The sequence below is a fragment of the Pomacea canaliculata genome, linkage group LG7 (assembly GCF_003073045.1).
Source record: "Pomacea canaliculata isolate SZHN2017 linkage group LG7, ASM307304v1, whole genome shotgun sequence".
NCBI lineage: Eukaryota > Metazoa > Mollusca > Gastropoda > Architaenioglossa > Ampullariidae > Pomacea > Pomacea canaliculata.
In genome coordinates this window covers 10,171,570-10,191,383 of record NC_037596.1, presented here as the reverse complement: position 1 = coordinate 10,191,383, position 19,814 = coordinate 10,171,570, and the positions used below count along the sequence as shown (strand labels likewise).

The following is a 19,814-nucleotide window of genomic DNA, read 5'->3' as shown; positions in this document are numbered from 1 at the left end:
GTAAACCTATAGTACAAACTGTAAATAAAGTTTTTGTTTCAAAATATCTCCTACCGCATAGATTAATTTCTTGAAGAGGTTAGCACCATAGATTAACGACCCGAAAATACCCACTGACGACGACATAAGCGCATGGGACTTGTGCCTCAGGCTGTAATTTTTAACACGCCCACCATCCTCTCCTGTAGCAAGGGGCAATAACAAAGCTTCTCTAATTGATATACCACAGTTGTCTTCCCTGGCACATCCCAAACTGTAAACGTCGCATTATTCCATTCAAGAGCAATAAAATGAACTTTGTTTCAAGAATTTTAAAGTTCTGCTCAACAGATGTGATCAATGATTTCCTTGTATAATTATTATGTTAATATATGATCTAGAAAATATGCAAACAAATTATTATTTAGTGATTAAAATGGTCCTATAACTGGAAGAAATCTTATCAGACGGATCGTGCATCTCCAATAATTTAAACAAAACTTAAAGATGCCGATTATATAGAGATATCACATTTTTCTTTTTGTTACCGACCTGACATCTCTGTTCTTTTCTACCCATCTTAACCAGAGATCGTAACTTGGTATCTAAAGGTAAATTTGTGAGCCTATTATTAATTTTTGGTCCCGTTAAATTCCACTCTTCTTTGAATAACCAAGCTATTTTTGAACTTAACTCTAAAATGTTCTTATTTTCATTAAGCTTTTTCATTTTCATGGGCAGATGATTTATTACAGTTGTAGTTTTTTTTTTTTACATCATATAATTCTTGACTGTATACTGTACTTGTTTATATCACAAGAGTTGTAACTACTCACTCCAAAACTTCATTGAATTAACTTTGATTTACATATTCTGCATGATGCTTTCATTGTAGTCTTTTTCTTTTTATGGCATTGTGTTTTATTTAACTGTCGGACATAGTGGCCCAAATTAGCATGGACTTTTCTTTTTCTCTGAAACAAATGTCCCGGCACCATCACTCCACCCCAACTTCCAAGCACCACCACCAAATATCTTTCTACCTGCCAATTAATCGGTCTTTGAAGGTACATAGGGGTGAACACCCTTTAGGTATTCAAAACATTTATAGACCCTCGATGACATCCTCAATTACATGTAGTTACTCTTGAAAATACAGTTGAATTTTATCCCCTTCAATTTTTTTGTTGTTGTATAAAACATGGGAATGAACAATGTTTTCCAAAGGAGGTAATCCATCAAAAGACAGAGAGTAACAAGTCTAAATATTTCTTAAGTTAATGGCCCAAAACTAGTTATGCAATAAAGGAACCTGCTGTTTAGTAATATTTTAGTAAGGCCTTTTTATTAAGAAAAAATTACCTGTACCATGTAATCCTTTGAAACAAGAAGTTTGTCCATTTGAATGTCAATCAAGCCTTATATTAACACATACAATCTGATGCTCTCAGCATGCTATCTCATTTAACTGCTCTGGCCTTTTTTGTGTCAAAAGTATAAATAGTATTACTAAAAGGATACATACATAAATAATAATCTAAACTATAAATGCATAAAGCACCATAGCTTTAATTAATCATCTATTGAAGAAACAACAAGTATATCTCCACTACAATGGGCATTAACACTGCAACCCACTAAAGTTCTAACATCTACACAATTTACTCTACAACAGACATTACAAAAATTACTGTGCAGAGTGAAAGAGATGAACTACTGTTTTTAGCCACTGTGTAAAAGCTTATTCTTTTGCTCACTGTCAGAGATGGGATCCTTCTCATCAAAAATGAGATCTGTGGCTGCTATTTTACTTAACTTTATTTCCATTGTTGTATCCGATGCAAAAAGAAGAAACAACCAAATATAATCTTTATGATATTTGAAAGTACTGAGATTCCTAAGCATTGCACATAGGTGGAAAAGGCCTAAGGTAAAGAAGAATGAATTACCGTCATGGTTTTAAAAGAATAGTAAAGTTATTTTCAATAATCTGATGGTCACTGAGGAAATAATGTGTTAGTTATCATACATTTTTCTTATTTTGGCAAGGTAATGCTGACCTCCTTTACCTCACTGACTTTCTTTCACCAGCTATCTAGGGTTGAGATCAGGCACTCATTCAACCGCAGTCAAAAATAGGACAAATATGCTGTTTTAACATGGGTATTAAACTAGTTTGTGTGCATGCTTTCTGCTACTGCTATAACACCTCAGTTATCTTCTTCTGATCTTGATGCTGCATTATAAAAGAAAAAGGTGAGAGAAAAAGAAAAGTACTTAGCTCTTGTACAGGTTCGCTGTTAGTTGATTTTTAGTGTTTCAAAAATGGGTTGAGTTATGTTTTAGCTGTATAGAAATCATCAGTTGAATAACTGAGTTAACTTAATACCTGCTGATTCAATCATTGGGATGCGGGTTGGCTAAGAAGTCTTCTCAACTGCCTGCTGCAAAAGCATAAGAAACCCCAGTGTTGCTTAGGTTGCTTGATCTAGGCAGAAGATAGTTGGAGGTGCAGTGAATAATACTCCGACATACTTCTCTCTCTGGATGTATTTACAGCACTGATCTTAGTTTTCTCCAGTTTCCTTGACCCTGTGTGTGTTATGCAATGTGTATGCATGTTTATGTGTGTATGAAGGGGCATTTATGCCATCCCAAAAATGTGCACACTCATGCATGTAAAGTGATTTGAGTTTGGCCAATGTTGGAGAAAGGAGCTATATATTAGGGCAGTGCTTCTTATTATTAATGCTGCAAGGCCGCACACTTTAACCCACTTCTCCCTCAGCTTTTTCAAAAACTTTTTTTTTAATTGTATTGATAGCAACAAAAGAGAGGCTGGTGTGCAGTGACTAAAGGTGTCATTGGTTTAAATCTGGCTCTGACATACCCCTCTCTCTCTGGATGTGACATCTGTCCATTGCTTTCAGTGGGTACTACAGGTTGCTTCTGCGTCCCTATGCTCCTTGAGGAGTAACAAGGACTGAGCTAAACAGGTTCCTTCACTTTGTGTACATATTGTACATTGTTTGCATGAATCTTTGTGCATGAAGGGGGTATTTAATGCTTATCCTGAAAAGGTTTGTGTTGTGTGCCTGTATGTAAAGTGCTTTGAGCATGAACTTTACCACTTGATTGCTGGCAGACGATTTTTTCCAGTTAACTACTAAAACAAGGCATGCTGCTACAAAGCTTCCAGTTAATTTACATTTCAGATTAACTACTAAAAAGAGGCATGCTACTACAAAGCTTCTGGTTTAGTCACATTCTTTGTTTAGGCTCACCAAGACTAACAGAAGAAAACTTTGCAAGAGGCTAAGCGATGGTCTTGGCAGACAGACAGCAATCCACCTATAAACATCCATGTTTTCAGCTTGGTTTAGGTAACTGCACTGATTATCACCCTTGTCTTCATAGTTCTTTCCCTTTTGAAGGTCACTTGCTACGATGGACTGCTTGCAGACAACTTTTTCCCATTAGCTTCTAGAACGAGGCCAAAGCACAAATTTGCTTTCAGTTTAACTATTAACATTAAAAAGAAGAGCAGAATATGTACAGGGATTCTGCTTACGCAAAAATTGTGTACAGTACGCATTAAAAGTTCGGAAGACCCCTTCAATTTTCGTCAATGTGGTCCCAGGGGAGCCCTTCAAATTTGGGCGAAGAACAGGAACCCCTTAAAAGTCTGAAGGGGTCCCTGGGACCCCAAAGAATTTAGCCTTAGCAGAAGCCCTGATGTAAATTTTTGTGTTGACAGGTGCAAAAGCTGAAGCTTTATGGTCTTTTGACCTTGTTCCAATCCTAATTTCAAGTCACTTTAAAGTGAGAAAGAATATTTATGGCTCTTGGCACCTTTCATCCCTGAATATCCTTTCTGAGTAAAGGAGCTACCTTTTTTCTCTTATGTATGCTTGTATTCATTTGCTATTTCAGTTTCGGGCTATCCTCATTTAAAACAATTGTTAGAACCACAATCATTGTAAGAATGATTTTTGTAATGCTTTCTTTTTCAAACCTTTTTTTTTTCCTGATCTTCCATGTTTAGAAATATTAAGTCCAAAATAATTTGAAGACTTTAGTCTTAGACATTTAATATTTCTTTCATATGTTACCATTTATCTAGACTTTGTTACGTTACAAACTATACAATATGATGATCAAGTTATCAAGGGTACTATCTTGTGAGATCTCTAAATTTCTCTTGCTATATCTATAAACCAATTGACTTAACAAACATCTAAACTGTGGCTACCAATGCAAACATAAATTAAAAAAAACAAACAAGTAAAGAACCCAGTGATTTAATTGTCCATTTTCTTATTCTTAATCTCTAAGACTTTTTGAATATTATTTTCCTCTTTTTTTATCATCATTTCCAACCAATATGTATGGGCCTGGGTCCTCACTACTCAGGCAACGATGTCTCTCACGCAGGCTGTTAACTGTCTTAACATGGGGACATCTATGGAATGTTTGCATACAATCGCCGCTTGTGAGATTTGATGTAAGGTTTTAGATTATATAATAGGGAGACAAAAGTAAACAATGATCAAGGAACTGGAAAACAGTCTAGTCATTCCACCACTGCTCTCATTAAAGACTATCATTACAACAGTTGAGTTTTGTGACTACTATAGTAGCTTACCTGAAGGCATGAAGAACAAAATGAGGGCCTGGCAAAATTTGTTCATATTTTGTCTTTTTATCCAAACAAGTAAATATATTCTCCTTTTGACAGATTCAGTTTCGAGTAAAATTTTAGATCGATGCACAAATTTTCCTGTCACGTGCTCATAGCATACTCTTTACAGAAATATGACATATTTTTAAAGTTTTGAACTTTTTAACTACACGTATCACAACAGAAAGAGTTCCACTCACTTTAATTGTAAATTTAATTTAACATCCCCCCCCCAAAAAAAAACAACAAAAAAACTCGCGTGCGTGGCGAGACCAGATGCGCAGAGACTGCATGGTGATTGGCTGAGCATGTAAGAGGGAGAGGAGGAAGCATGTTAGAGGATGTTTAACACAAAATGGTAGCGCGATTCAAAGCCTGGGAGAGTGAAAAGAAATAAAGAAGACTTCTATTCAGTGCAGCTGCCTTGCCTTAGTCAATCTTAGCTTGCTGCAGCGGGCGTTCACATCCCGTCGTCTGCTGCTCGCTATACAATGCAACAGGCGGGCCTAGATGTTCAAGGCAATGACTGTATAATTATAATCATATTTTCAAAAGATCTGTCAGTTCTTTTGTATCATTTTCCTACCTTGATTTCAATGAGCTTTTGAAGACTATAGGTGGGTGTACATCCATCAGATGATAAATGACGTAACACGAGATATACAATATTTTCTTACTCTCCAGAAAAAACAAGAGTCGAGATACATTTAATTCCCATCTTTCACCTTACCATCTGCTGATCCTGTGCCTTTGTAAGAGCTTTAATACTCCGGAGAAGCTGAAACAGTACAAACGTGAAACGCTTATTCTTGGCGACATCGTGAGGTGTGAAGTCCTCCAAAAAATCTTATGCATGTGACACATGGTTCATGCTGCTGCTATCGATCGAAGTTCTACAACTATTGTTTTGCTTATAGAGGGTTTTTTTTATACAAAGTCTCATCAGCTCAGCTAGAAATTTCATAATAAATATTAAATATGTTTCTATACTTACTAACTTTGTGTCGATAAACTTCCACATATGAGGAATCACAGTAAACAATCGATCGATTGCCTTTCACCGCTTTCTAGATATGCACCTGCCGGCTTCTGATTGGTCGACAGCAGCGCAGGTGCAAGTTAGGCGGCCGTCCAGCTGGCATGGAATGAATGTTTGCACAGCAGTTCATTATCTCCCTCAACACTCCCACTACCCATCTCTCCGCCTTCTCTTTCTCTCGTGATGTGACTTTTTTTTTAATGTTATATCACCCGATCACCAGAAGTGTTTTTCGTTAAGAGCTTGGCTTGTAAAGTTGACACAACTATAATGAAGTTAGTAACAATGACATATATATCACTTGTGTAAAGCCGAGATCATGACTTTTAACTAAACAGACTTCACATACATATCAAATAATTGTTACCACCTTTATAACGAAGTCCATCTGTGAATGTGTGTATAGATACCGATATTTAACCTTCATCAGCCATACATCTAGTAATATTTATAAGTATAGTTTTTCAATCGTCAAATGTATACTTTTTTAAACATCTCTTAGGACCTTCGTTTATTTGAGTTTGTGTGGAATCCCCCCCCCCTTTTTTTATTTTTGCCTTTTTACAAACAATACATATACAAAACAGAAAAAAAAACTACCGCACACATCAATTTACATAAATAGATCAACCAACGTATCCCTGACAATGTACACAAAACTTTCCTCCACCTCGTTATACCTTAGTCCAGCGGTTCTCAACCTTTTACATGTGGCGACCCCCCTGACGAACACCGGTACGTCCGCGACCCCCCTTAGCCGGCTAGGTCGGTGGAAGAGCGGGGGGGGGGGGGGGCAGCTTTAGCTAACCTCGAACGCCGCGTCGAGAGGAATCAATGCAATTCAACAACGGAAGAGCAAAGTTCGTATCTGCAAGAAGTATAACTGTTAATGAAATTTACTAAAGCTAATAAATATTATTTTATTGGACACTCACTTTGATTAATGAGAATGTTGAGCTGCTTGCTGTTGCATAAAGAAGCGAACCTGGGTGCGATGTTCGTACCCACTGCTATTCGCAGCTCAGCCTCTGCGTCCACACGATTTCTGTATTTCGACTTCAGTGCTGCCAATGCTGAAAATCCTTGCTCACACATATACGAAGTTGAAAATGGCAGCAGAACTTTCATTGCTTTCTCAGAAAGGAGAGGATATTCACCGTTGATGCTAATCCAGAATAATGTCACTGGTGTTGTTTGGAAGACCATTTTCAGGGATTGGTCACTCGAAAGGTCGATGAGCTGCTCTTCTTCTTGCGTGGACAACCCGCTTGTGCTAGGATCAGCCAGAAATGGATTACGAATCCAATCGTATTTAGTCACATCAATTTCAGCGAAATAATGCTGAAACCTTTCTTGCAGTCCGTTTAGATGGGCAATAATTACATTCTTTCACCTGATCAAGATTTCAAGTTGTCAGCCTTGCACTTACACAAGCACGGAAACATCAAAAATATTTTCTTGGCGTATCTTTTGCGTCCACAACGAAATTTTTCCGGACGAAAGCATTCATCTTGTCAGTTGTTTGTAATATGGTGGTGTAATATAGGGGAGTCAGCGATGAGAGATTGGGGGAGAAAGAGGGCAAAAGGCGAGAGGAGGGAGATTGGAGGCTTAATTGTTGAGAGGGAGATTGTGTTTTGAGTTTTGGAAGTGAGAAGTCACTGCATGCCGAGACAGTGTACTTGAATAGGAAGAAGAGATTTGGAGTTTGAGCCCCCGCACCACTCGGTTACACAATGTAAACTAATTCCACTAATACCAGTATAAGAAACTTTTTTTTAAAAAATGACCACCTTCGCGACCCCCTTGTAGGCACGGGGTCGCGACCCACAGGTTGAGAACCGCTGCCTTAGTCTATGTATGAGAGTATAGTTATATTCACAAATGCTGCATTCTAAAGTGTATGTATGTGTGTATAGAATTTAAGAATAACTGGTCTTGACATGGCTTATTTGTATTGTATGCACAGCAGTTTTAAGACGTGTAGTTATTTTCTTAAAAGCTCGCACCCTTGCTGAAGCTATGCTCTTAAAGTAATAAAGAATCAACCAATCTGATACATACTGAAATGCCTATACTTTCTTAATCTGAAATCTTACATTGTAGATTTTCACTTACCCTATAGTTAAATTATGCATTTTTTTTCATTTAGTTCATGCGGATATGTGTACATCAATCTCAATTACTGTCCATGTTCGGAGGAAAAATAATGATATTGCTGTATATCGTAGGTAACTGTACTATCGAAAGTTTGATTGTATGCTTACTTTTCACACTACAGTTTATGAAAATGTTAATGATGATGGCTACTGTTGTTCCCCTTGAAATGGGCTCAGGCCTGCTCAATAAAAAAATTGGAATGGAATCTTCGAATCAAACGACCCTTTTAATCAAAAGAAAAGAAACGGGAAAGAAAACGAAGATAAATCAGTTCATTTGGACTTTGAGATCTGTGAAGAACAATACTGGGGTTTTGCTGGCACAGAGACATTCAAATAATTGCTGTGAAGTAGCCTCAGGAGACAAATTACTTGTAAGAAAAGCAGGCTAACTGTAAATGTTTCAGTGTACCTTTGTGTTGTACACACTTGTGTTTTAAATTCCGCAGTCAAAAACAGGAGGAGTGGCATAGAAAAAGATTGAAATGACTAATGCTAAAAGATAGAGATGTTAGATAAAGCTGTGCGACACCTACATACCTCAGTTTGGTTTGATGTGTCACTCGCAAGGGCAGGCCGCGATCATAACTACACACCTGACATGTCAGCGCAGTGTCACACTCTTTCAAAACAGCGTAAGAGCGCAACTTTCTTTTTCATTTAACTGGACTGAGTTCAGTACCATGATAACATTTTCCAGAAACAGCTGAAGAGTGACGCTTGTCCAATCTAGATTTTAAACGTACATTCGTTATGTGATAACTTAAACAAATTCACTTACGTCCTGTATTCATCTTGCTGCAGACTGACATGTTGCGCCGATCTCAGGTTTTCTTTATGGTCAACAGCGGTGGTGAACCCACATTGACTGACCTGCGAGGGCTCAGTTAAAAAACAAGATGTTCCGACGTATATTTTATGAAACGACCACACCGTCTTTCTCGAATATAAATAATAAAACATTAGGTGAAATATACTTTATGTAAAGGAATTAAAAACGTAATAATAATCACAATCAACATTATCATCGTAATATAAAGGTGTAATTTATACCCTGTATACTCACGCTACTCGCTTTTGCTCATTGTGGTTCTTCACCCGGCCAAAAGGTAATGAAGGCATGATATGAAATAGAAAAGTAAAGAAATTAAGAAAATTCGCTGAGGATAAGTTCTCCATGTTATAAATTAACGCAGCATAAAGTAAAGGTTTACTTACTTCATGGCAGTAACTCCCTATTTTTACATTTGAAATGTGAAGCTTTCCCTGTCATACAATGCAAGATGATCATTGTCTCTCACATAAGTACCCCTACTTGTATTCCGTAATGTACGGCTCGCACTGCTATGTCACTTGGTGACGCTTCTGGGAAGTAAACAACAAGTGACACCGACCACGGATAAAATATAACTCAAATGAGTAACTACCATCCAAATGTCTTCTGATTTAGTACATACATTCCCTGCATATCTTCTTACTGTTAGAATGACATTATCCCTTTCGTTATGTTATCTTGACAGTAAAGGCTTGTAGATACAGACACGGCTTCCTGTCGTAAGTGGCCTAATAAATGTCAACTCGTTAAAGCAGCTACTCACGTAATCAGAGTCTGCATGAAGACACTGATTAGATATCAGCGATTAGTCAGTGTGCACTAAGCAATAATGATCTAGTTACAGAACCAGATTATCAAAGCCTTTATTTATAAATAGAAATTATATTTGGAATTCCCGACTATAACTTGGAGCGGGTAACGTCGGCACACAAAAACTGTGTCCTCGATTATTTGTGTACCTGTACCAGCATGTGCGTTTGTGCGATTAAATTCTTTTAAGCATATCTTTGTTTTTACTTACATGTCTCAAGGTGCGCTGATAAACCTATCAGCTGCCAGATGTCTCACCTGTTTCACATCAAAGGTTACAGCGCAATATGCAGCAGGGCCCCCTGCAGAAACAAGAAGTGGTACGAGCACATTGCTTCAGTGTAAGAAAATGGGGCGAGGCATGTGGCTTTACCAGAGCCCGCTGGATATACTTCAGTATTTTTTTTCAGCAGTGTGTAGACAACGTTTAATGAATATATGCCGTATGTATTTTTAGCTCCTTTGTCAGGCTGTTGATACGCAAGATATTTATTTAGTTGTTTTGTCCTATATTTACTGCACGAATATTATTTGATACTCTAGCTATTATCAGTCACAACAGAGTTAGCTCATAGCCGATGGCCTCCACCAGTCAACACATGGCTACTTTTAAGTCTATATGTGTTTATCAAGCGACGCACACAGTGTTCAGTGCTAATTAAAACTACATGCAGCTCTAAACTGGTTTGAGTACGGCGCTGTTCTGAATGGAGAATGAACTTGTCTGAACGCGTTCCAGTGCGTTTATTAACAACAAAGACGATTAAATAGAAAAAGTACACACCTCGCTCTGCAGCTAGATGGGTAGTGAATGACAAACATGCTTTTTATAAACACTTCAGCTGGTTGCGTAGCTCTCACCTTACAGAAACGAAGTGGTGTGCCGGCCAAAGCATGTACTTGTTCTGTGCGGTGCGTGTTTTCACAGAGACTCTTTTTTGCGCTGTTGACTAGACAGTATGCTACACTATACTTCGATAATCACCATGTTTTGATTGTGCTGCCGCCGCTTCTACTTATTTCCATGTTCACAAAATGTTTATTTTAAATGGGTGAGTTAGAGTATTACTTGTTGAATTTCGAAGTGAAGCAGTGTTAGTCGTGGGGCTGTGTAGGGTGATAGGTCCCACTAAACACTCGATGACATGCTGTACTGACGTAGAAAATGAAATAGAAAGCAGAAAAAAATATAGCTTCAAGGTCTCGATTCTGAACTAGGGAGCTAACTGGTATAAATCGTTAACTAAAAAAGACTACGCAGCCTAGTGACATGGCTAGTGCGCTCAGAACTGACAGAACAGAAGTTCGATCAGTGGTTCGAGGCTTTGTTTTTCGTTATTTGTTGATTGCAATGATCATGTAATTGATGTAACCATGGCTTGATCGTAAACAAGAAGCAGCGTAAAAGTGTGAAGGATACGCTTGATCGTTCAATAGATTGAGCTGTTTGTTTCCCCTACATTCCCCTACAGCTGCTGTTCATCGCGCAGGCACGGTTGGCAGCCCAAAGCCGTCTTTGTGCAGTTCATTGATTTCACTGCAATACGCTAGGATTTTTGCCTGTTTGCGGCTGTGTTTTGATAATTCGATGAGCATTTACATTTGCCCCACTTAGAATGTAAAAACGAATTTGTTTTCAATAGGTTCACAAATAATTATATATACAGAGAGAGAGAGAGGAGAGAGAGAAAAGAGAGAGAAGAGAGAGAAGAGAGAGAGAAAAGAGAGAGAGAAAGAGAGAGAAAGAGAGAGAGAGAGAGAAGAGAGAGAGAGAGAGAAAAGAGAGAGAGAAGAGAGAGAGAGAGAGAAGAGAGAGAGAGCGAGAGAGAGAGAGAAGAGAGAGAGAAGGAGAGAGAGAGAGAGAGAGAGAAAAGAGAGAGGAGAGAGAGAAAAGAGAGAGAAAAGAGAAGAGAGAGAGAAGAGAGAGAAGAGAGAGAGAAGAGAGAAGAGAGAGAGAGAGAGAGAGAAGAGAGAGAGTGAAGAGAGAGAGAGAAGAGAGAGAAGAGAGAGAAGAGAGAGAGAAGAGAGAGAGAGTTCCTCTGATCATCAAAGTTTTAAATATAGCAGCAAAACTACATTTGATGGGAAGGGCTTTGCGAAATGCAAACATTTACCATTTGCTTGAGAGGAGTACAATAAAAGGTTTTTTAAAACAATCTTAACGTTCATTCTTCAAAATGTTCATTGATGTAAATAAAGTAACACATATTTTCGTGAAGCATTCACGTGCTGTTGTGAAATGTGTAACGTGTTTCTTGGAAAGCGCCATCGTCAAAGAGAGCACAGCAATCCACGGTTGTCAATGCTGTCGTCCCTACAACACTGCGATCTTGGACACGCACCACTGTACCAAGAATCTACATCAACTGAACATGGAGAGAAAGTATGGATAGTATGCACGTGGATAAGTTAGTTCTTTATACATGAAAAGGCATACATTACAAGGTGAAAATGTAACAGGCATAATTCATAGTCGTTTGCATAACTACAAACATTATTTCAAACTATAAAGTGGGGTTACCTTTCTGTGATTTGGCAAGTCAACATGCAAGCAGTCGTCTGCCTCTTTTAGACATAATTTTTTTTTATGAATCACTGCTCATATTCGTACTAATTCCTGCCTTCCGCATGCTGGCGAATGCAGGCGTGATTGAGAAGCGGACGATCGAGCCGTGTAGAGATGTTATGTGACATTCAACCATGTGATCCTGTCATCCAACAGTTGCTGCCGTTAGAATCAGATCCTGTTAACGACCTGCCTGTCTCAGTCTTCAATGTCTTGTGCAGTCTGAGAGTCGTGGCATTTTCTCTGACCTTTGATATAAAACTGCAGATGACTCAAACACTCAGCCACCCATTCCTGTGCTCTCAGTCAACAGATGTTGGAAATGTTCCAGCTGTCACCAGTGTAAAATATAAAGCAAGTACACTCTAAAGGTAGTTTGATGTATAAGAGAGCCGATTTTTGTTAAAAAATATGTCCTCTGTCTACAGATGAAGTTCTATCCACAATACGTGTAGTGCATAATGAATGGGATTTGCCTATTAAGTACTTCTTTCATTTGCTTATAGATAAATCTTTTTACCAGCGCACGGCAGTAAATTATGTTTCATTAATGATCTTGTTGCAAAAAGTCACACATCTATAAAAACACAATTATTGTGACCTTCTGTTTGTGCTCGATTGCGACCTTTTGAAGAAATCCCGTTCGCAAATATTAATAAAATGTTTATTGTTGTCTCCCATGGTACATACAATGTATTGACTGATTGTTTGTACCTGGAGTTAGTTCGCCTATAAATCTGTATACTGCATGACAATCGCAAAATAAACAAGACCAAATGAAAGTGAAAAGGAAAAAAAAAAACAAAAACAAAACAAAACACCATAATCATGTTGTTTCTAGAGAGCACTATTTCAACATTTCTATGAATGAACTTGATTTTATAGGTGTTTGAAGAATAGTTTGTGGAATAAAAACAAACTGGTTGACCTCCCTGTCACGACCACTTTAAGTTTACGACCCGAATTTTAGTCTTAATGGGTAGGTTTTATTATATATTGGGAAATGGCTGGGAAGGCTTGGGCTCATCTGAGATTACTTATCATTTTGCCACAAATTTTGTGTTAATCTTGAGATTCTCATGTTGCCCCAGGGCAAAATGTTACCCTCGCTTTAAGCCTACCGCCCCAGGTGACAACCCACTGTTTCTCGATCTTACCTGTTTCCCAGTGCAGCGCTTTTCCCCAGAAAGAAGGAAGTAAAATATTTGAGGACGCGTGTAAACGTATCTCACCTGACGGCCTCGGAGTGTCACCCGATACTGTCATGAGCGAGCTGAAAGGGCGGGTACATTACTGGGCCGGATATAATAATACTCATTTTTTAGCAGTTACAATGTGACTGCACGTTGTAGGCTTATCAGGTATTTAGCTACACCAAGTGTGCTGTATCCTTTGTGATAAGAGACCTACTCGTCTTTTGGTTGCAAGTATTGGCAGTAACACATGAGTATTTCATTTCTTTTTTTTTTTTTTTTTTTTGATTCCCAGGTGGTGGAGTTAGTCTCTGTAACACACATGGTGCACGGTCAAGCTGATAACCTCTGTCCTACGTACTGCAACCTGTGTGTTCGTCTTGCACTCTGCTCAGCTTAAAGCCTGTATATTATAGGGCATATCGTGTCCATGAACGAGCCCTGCCTTGACATAAGCCTGCGTTCTAGATTTAACTGTTAAATTTTTCGCAACAGCAAAAATAAAGTTATTTATCTTTCTTACAGATAAACACAATGTTATGATTTATTTACAACAAAAATAATAATGAAAATGCTTGCAGAACTTGCTTTTTGGCTTTTGCGAGTGTGATGACATGTTAAATGTTTTCCACGCCACTTTTCCACGTAAAGATTTTTTATTCACACCATTTCCAACAAGAAGGCCTTTCGTTGTCTTCGGAAGTTTTGCTTTCAAGAAAATGTCTTTGAATGTAATTTGAGTCGAAAACAAATGTTCTCATTGATCTCACTTCGTGTGTAGTCAGGTAACCATGGCTTGGTAAACACGGTACAGGGATGGCAAACGACAAGCAAACGTCGATGTGACCCATTGTTTGGAGAATCGAACTGTCAACGGGTGTCCACCGACAGCGGCCAGGACCTGCGCACTACCCATGGCCGACGTCAGGAGGTCTTTGCTTCGCTTATTGATTACGATGCTAAAAAAAAAAAAAAAAAACCACCATTTTTTTCCTAAACACGATCGTGTTTATATTACTTCGATAATATTTATTGTTTTTTTTCTTTTTTTTTTCTTTTCTTTTTTCTTTTCTTTTTTCTTTTCTTTTTTCTTTTCTTTTTTCAGCTGGCAACTTTGAATACAACTTTTAACCACCCCCGTTATCTTACCGACTTTGAGTTATAAAATAATCAAGTCTGATATGAGATCAATGAGGCACGAAATTATTCTAATCATCTTTGCAATGCTGCAGAAGTAGAAATAATATGCGAAATACACTGAGCATTGGCGTTCATCTGAGTAGGATTTTTGTATACAATAAGAAATAAGAGAATGCTTGCACAGTGCTGTTAATTGTAAACACCGTTGTAATCTTTAGGATGGTAATTCCATGTTTTCGTGAAATATTTGTACACCGCAGTGGTCCTTTTTTTGTCTAAGCCAGTGCAGCTGTTATAACAGCTTTAAAAAAAATTTCCAGCTGTGCCACTAGACATGCCTGTTAAACCTGTTTAACCTGTTTTACTATTCAACATTTTTCTGGCAACACACACACCAGTCAATATCATTAAAGATGAAGGAGAAGCATACTGATGCCCTTGTTTGTTTTTTCTGGTAAAATAAAAAAAAAAAAAGTCGAGTATACCCTAGATAAGTGTTTCTCACCTACATTATGACTCACATGTGATAAGCTAATGCCATATATTGTGACACGAGCTGGCAATCGTTGTGGTATGTATGTAACGTTGTTTGATATTCACATGTAAACATTGCTTCACAAAATAACAAGTTTGTTTTCGATTTCAAATAAAAGAGATAGGCTTATATTTGAAATACAGTGATATATTACCTGCTTTGTTCTTCAACTTAATTTAAAATTTTTATCATTATTATAGCGAAGTAATTGACAAGTGAGTTGTGGCGTTTTGTGGTCTAAGGGAGACTACTCTGGCGCAGGCTGTAGTTCTTTTTTTCTTGCTAGATTGTCACTCAATACAGTCTCATAACAAAGGTCATTAATTTTATGTGTAGCCCAATTTTCTTCTCTGTCACCAATGTCACCTCCTTTCACTTCGTGTGCTAACCAGCTTCTCAGCATTTAAGGCTGGTGTTATTTCTTACTCCGTTGGTGAATCTCTCTAGTAATTATCAAATGTGCTCCTGTAATTGCTAATTATTGTTCGAATTAAAACAGGCGGAAAACTGCACTGTAACACTTCATTTTTTCCCTTTAATCTTCATTCAATCTTATTTTATCCTACACACTGACGATAAGACACTACAAGCCAGACAGGACTTGACTTTTCATGACAGGTAAAAGGGAAACAAGCGTGTAAGTTCATTTAGTTTAATTCTCGCCTTTGCACATCCAAAGTGATAGTAATTGGGTCGAATACTGAACACCTTGTCTTGAGCAAGATGAGGAATCTAATAAGTGGAATATATAAACCTTCCCTAACTCTAATCCTTCCCCAAAGGATCGAGGACACCATGAAGGTAAAACTCCGCAAAGTTTCTTAACACAGTCTTGACCTTTGACCAGATTATGTAAGGATTTGTCCATCTCTTGATGAAATGTTTTACGTGCGGTGCACGGGGCATAAAGATTCTATAGACCTGGTGAGTCTTAACTCTTATGACATTGCTAAAATGTCTTATTCTGTAGCTGTTGAACGCAAAAAAGATAAACTGCATTAGAAACAACTAAAACAAAATGCTGATTGGTTGATAATGCGGATTACAAACTATGCAAAAATAGACACAAAGGAGAGACATAAATCACAGACAGCTTTGTTATCGAATATAAAGAACAAGTCAGCAAATGTCAATGGAGATAGCTTGCTACTCTTCCTTACTTCCATTCAGGCGAAAAGCACTTCCTTCCCTTGTACACTCGTACCTAACAGCACAATATGATGGTTTATAAGCGTCTGACCTGCACTTTGACCTCTTGACGCCACGTCACCTACTTTGGATGTGAATTCTTCCTACTCGAATTTTACTTTACATCTTAACAAAATATGCAATTAGTAGGTTTATAGGTATAGGCATATTTATGTCTGATTGTAGATCGTGTAAGTCATGGTGTGTAATCGTAGGACAGGGCTTCTGCTTACGCAAAAAATTGCGTACAGTACGCATTAAAAGTTCGGAGGACCCCTTCAATTTTCGTCAATGGGGTCCCAGGGTACCCTTCAAATTTGGGCGAAGAACATACAAAATTGGGTAAGTGTAGTGTCTGACGTCCAATCTATTATTGTCGTCTGCTACAAGGCGAGAGTTACTTCCCTTGCACTGAGTTTTTTCCCCTTACCGGGAAGAGTTCCCTCATGGACAGCATGGTTAAAATCATCTCAGAAACGGAAAGAAAGTGAGCACCTCAAGTACAGTGAGCATAAGCTCATCACAGAAGCTTGCAAACTCTTCACGGCACAGAAATCTCGCTGTTTCTGACTAGACATTACAGTGCTTTGTGTGCATGAAAGGCAGTTGAACAAAGTGGTTGATTTGTTGGGGTTTTTTTTCAACTTTGTAAAGGGACCCCTTAGAGTTAGCCTGGGACCCCTTAGTAATCTGAAGAAGGGGTCCCTGGGACCCCAAAGAATGTAGCCTTAGCAGAAGCCCTGGTAGGAGTTGTGTATCGGAGACTGAAACACTAGCGAAAAATTTAAAAAACTTTAAACCAGTCACATTTATTCTCGAAGCTGTTACCTCGAACGTCTGCTTTACCTTAAAGCATCTTAAATACAGGTGCATAGACACCCTCCCCTCGCACAGGTTCCAGTAGTCTCTGACTATTCAAGAACAAAGTATGAAAATAATCAACACCAGGTTGATAACAAATATAAAATAGAAAGTGTTTTCTTCCATACCAGTTGTCCATAATCTTAAGAATGTCGAAAAAAAATGTTGGTTTTCTTGACTATAAGATAACTAATTTCATTTCATGTGTTTTCACGGTGTGGGTGATGTGTTAAGTGGTTACGAGCATGTTTGTGATTACCCTTCCAGGTTTAATATCTCTAGTGTATTTAGAGGTTTCTAAATGTATTTCTCTTTTTGAGAGAAAGAGAGAGAGAGAGAGAGAGTGTGTGTTTTCAGTCCACCCATTTTCTCAATATAAAACCGCATCTTTTCTTATATCATTGCGTGTTGGCTAGAGAGTTATCATTTTTTAAAATGGAATGTGACAAAGATTATATATACATCTTCCTTCAAATCAAGTGAGTTGCATGCACCATTACACTCATCATAATGCTTTCTTTACACAAATAAAGATCAAGTTTGGAGACACCCTCTTTCACAGGGAAGTCAATGCTGGGTAACCGGAAGTTACAGTCACGAGAAAGTTCCGATTGGAAACTACAGCACCCTCCTACGGCTTTTCTAAGGACACAATGAAGGGCTGTATCGAAACTTCCTCGAAAACCTTAATTACTTTACTAATTATTTTCCCATTCTCCCATTATATTCTTATTTCTATGTACATTATAGTTTGCGTTTTTATTTATGTTAGGGTGTGCCCATGTTCGTAAAGGTTTATATCATTGTGTAAATGTTTTACTGTTATGCGTAAAACTTCTGTGCACTCCAAGATTATTTTATCGAGTAAGGAGAGACTATTAGTTAAAACAAAATAAATACATTTCTTTCTTTACAATGCAGTCTGCTAAGCTAACATAGAACAAATTATCTTCCTTTGGCAAGATTTAAACAGATGGACTAATAACACATGACCCTTGAAGATGATCTACACAGTTAAGGTCAGTTTTTGACTCATTTGGAAGAGAGCTCCACAAACCAGGGATAAGCTTCAGAGTTAGGTGGACTGAACATCAGATATAGAAGTTCCCTATGATTGTTCACTGGTGTTTACAGCCTACCATCACAACTGTCTACAGTACTCAAAGTCAAGTACTGGTCCTAGTTTAAAGTAACCCACAGTCTTAGCTGACATAGGACTAGAAAGTTCGTGAGTTTACTGCTACCGGCATTAATCTCAGCCTTAACATATGGCTCGCAGCTTGCTTTACAATGACTAATTATCTTCGATATTTCCTGAAGGATATTAGGGGGAAATACCCGTTCATCTGAACTACAGTTGGGATGAGAAATAAGACATTTTAATGCCACTTTATAGTTCCGTGTTAGAACACACTTAAAATATAGGGATCATTTTATTTGTAAGTTTTACTTGACAATTTACTTTGATTGTTTACACTGACCAATTCTTTGAACTCCATATATAATTATATGACCATATGAAATATATATATATATAATGAACTGTGAGGTGAAATTATTCTTAACTTAATTTCTGAATTGCTACCAAGTTGAATGACAAAGTCTCCAGTTTAACAGACGAGACTAGCGTAAACAGGAAAATAATGAGATCCCAAAGTCCATTTCATGTCGGGGCAGACTAAATGCTAGACAACGTCAGCACAAATCTTCTCCTTAAGGAGATTTTCAGTGAAAACCTGTCGAAAGTAATCAAACTTCCACGTTACTTCAGGCCTGACCTGTGCACGTGACCAGTTTCCCTGCTCTGAGCTCAGGTCTGCTAAAGCTGAGTACTGCCGGTATTAGTCTTTCTAAGAGGTTGTATGATAACAAGATCAAACTTTAACATTCACTGCCATGTTTAATATATTCTCAAGTGTCTTCCTAGCTAAACTGTTTCCACAGCGCCACATTTCTGTCCCTTGTATACCACTAAGAATGTCCTGAAATGCATCAGACCAATTATGCCGAAAGACTAAATTCGATACAACATTTTTGAAAAGCCTTCTGATCTGCACGTAAATCCCACCTTCAAGAAATTTCACACAATGGTTCATTTTACTGAATTTATATCTCATGCACAGTTATCTCCCTTGTTAATAACAGTCAGGTAGTCTATTATTCACTCATATTGCACACACACCCACACGCGCGTGTATGTCTTAATCGTTTGATTTTCTGCCAATGGCAGGGAAGGCATCTGCCATCAGGCGAAGTGCGCAGTATTCTGTCTCCTCGTGTGTGGGCGGTGGGCGACACCTCACACCATTGCCGACATCAAAGGTGGGGAAGGTATAAAGAAGTCCTGCCGAGTTGAGCCACCTGCCATCATCGACTGTATGAGAACGTGAGGCAGGACTGCGAACATCCAACTGGACATAATCCTCATCTTGTGCTGAATGTGGGTCCATAATATTCTGGTAATCGCCTAAGTCATCGCTTTTACGTTTAGAGTCTTCTGTAGAGTAGCCCTGAAAATGTGTCAAATTACCAAGCATGAATTTTTTTCTCAAGTAGATGTCATCTAAAGTTATTTTAACTCCCAGATTTCAGCAGTTTTTGTCAGTTTATCAATGTGACCTCTATATTTACCCGTAATAGAAACTACATCAGGACTATGTTTTCCTCTCAGTGTCCGGGGAGAAAACCCTTGATATTTCCCCATGAATTTATTTTTGATTACTATCGGTAAAATTAACTTTTGGTTTCGGTTATAGGAAGGTACTTTTATCAGACACACACCCACACACTCAGCTTAACTAACCTCTTTCCTTCGAACTGCACACAGA

General features: G+C 38.1%; 2 protein-coding genes across 9 annotated transcripts in view; both read right to left on the bottom strand.

The window, feature by feature from the left end:
* The window catches only part of LOC112568154, a 33,437-nt gene extending 22,787 nt beyond the window's left edge, over positions 1–10,650 (bottom strand). Inside the window, exons 1-5 of one of the 5 annotated variants that reach the window (XM_025245288.1) lie at positions 10,288–10,650; positions 9,715–9,805; positions 8,640–8,950; positions 5,655–5,795; positions 4,625–5,438 (exon numbers count right to left, since the gene is read on the bottom strand). The gene's annotated coding sequence lies outside the window, so the exon portion shown is untranslated. Of the gene's footprint in view, positions 1–4,624; positions 5,439–5,654; positions 5,796–8,639; positions 9,658–9,714; positions 9,806–10,287 lie in introns of those variants that run through there. The other 4 variants (XM_025245289.1, XM_025245291.1, XM_025245292.1 and 1 more) reach the window with 4 other exon arrangements.
* A 6,198-nt stretch (positions 10,651–16,848) lies between these two features.
* The window catches only part of LOC112568157, a 28,824-nt gene continuing 25,858 nt past the window's right edge, over positions 16,849–19,814 (bottom strand). For 3 of the 4 annotated variants that reach the window (XM_025245296.1, XM_025245295.1, XM_025245298.1), the window contains 2 exons: positions 19,790–19,803; positions 16,851–19,496 (listed from right to left, as the gene is read on the bottom strand). In XM_025245296.1, coding sequence (XP_025101081.1) covers positions 19,188–19,496; positions 19,790–19,803 — 323 coding nt within the window. In that variant the 3' untranslated portion in view covers positions 16,851–19,187. Of the gene's footprint in view, positions 19,497–19,789; positions 19,804–19,814 lie in introns of all 4 variants that reach the window. The other variant, XM_025245297.1, reaches the window with a different exon arrangement.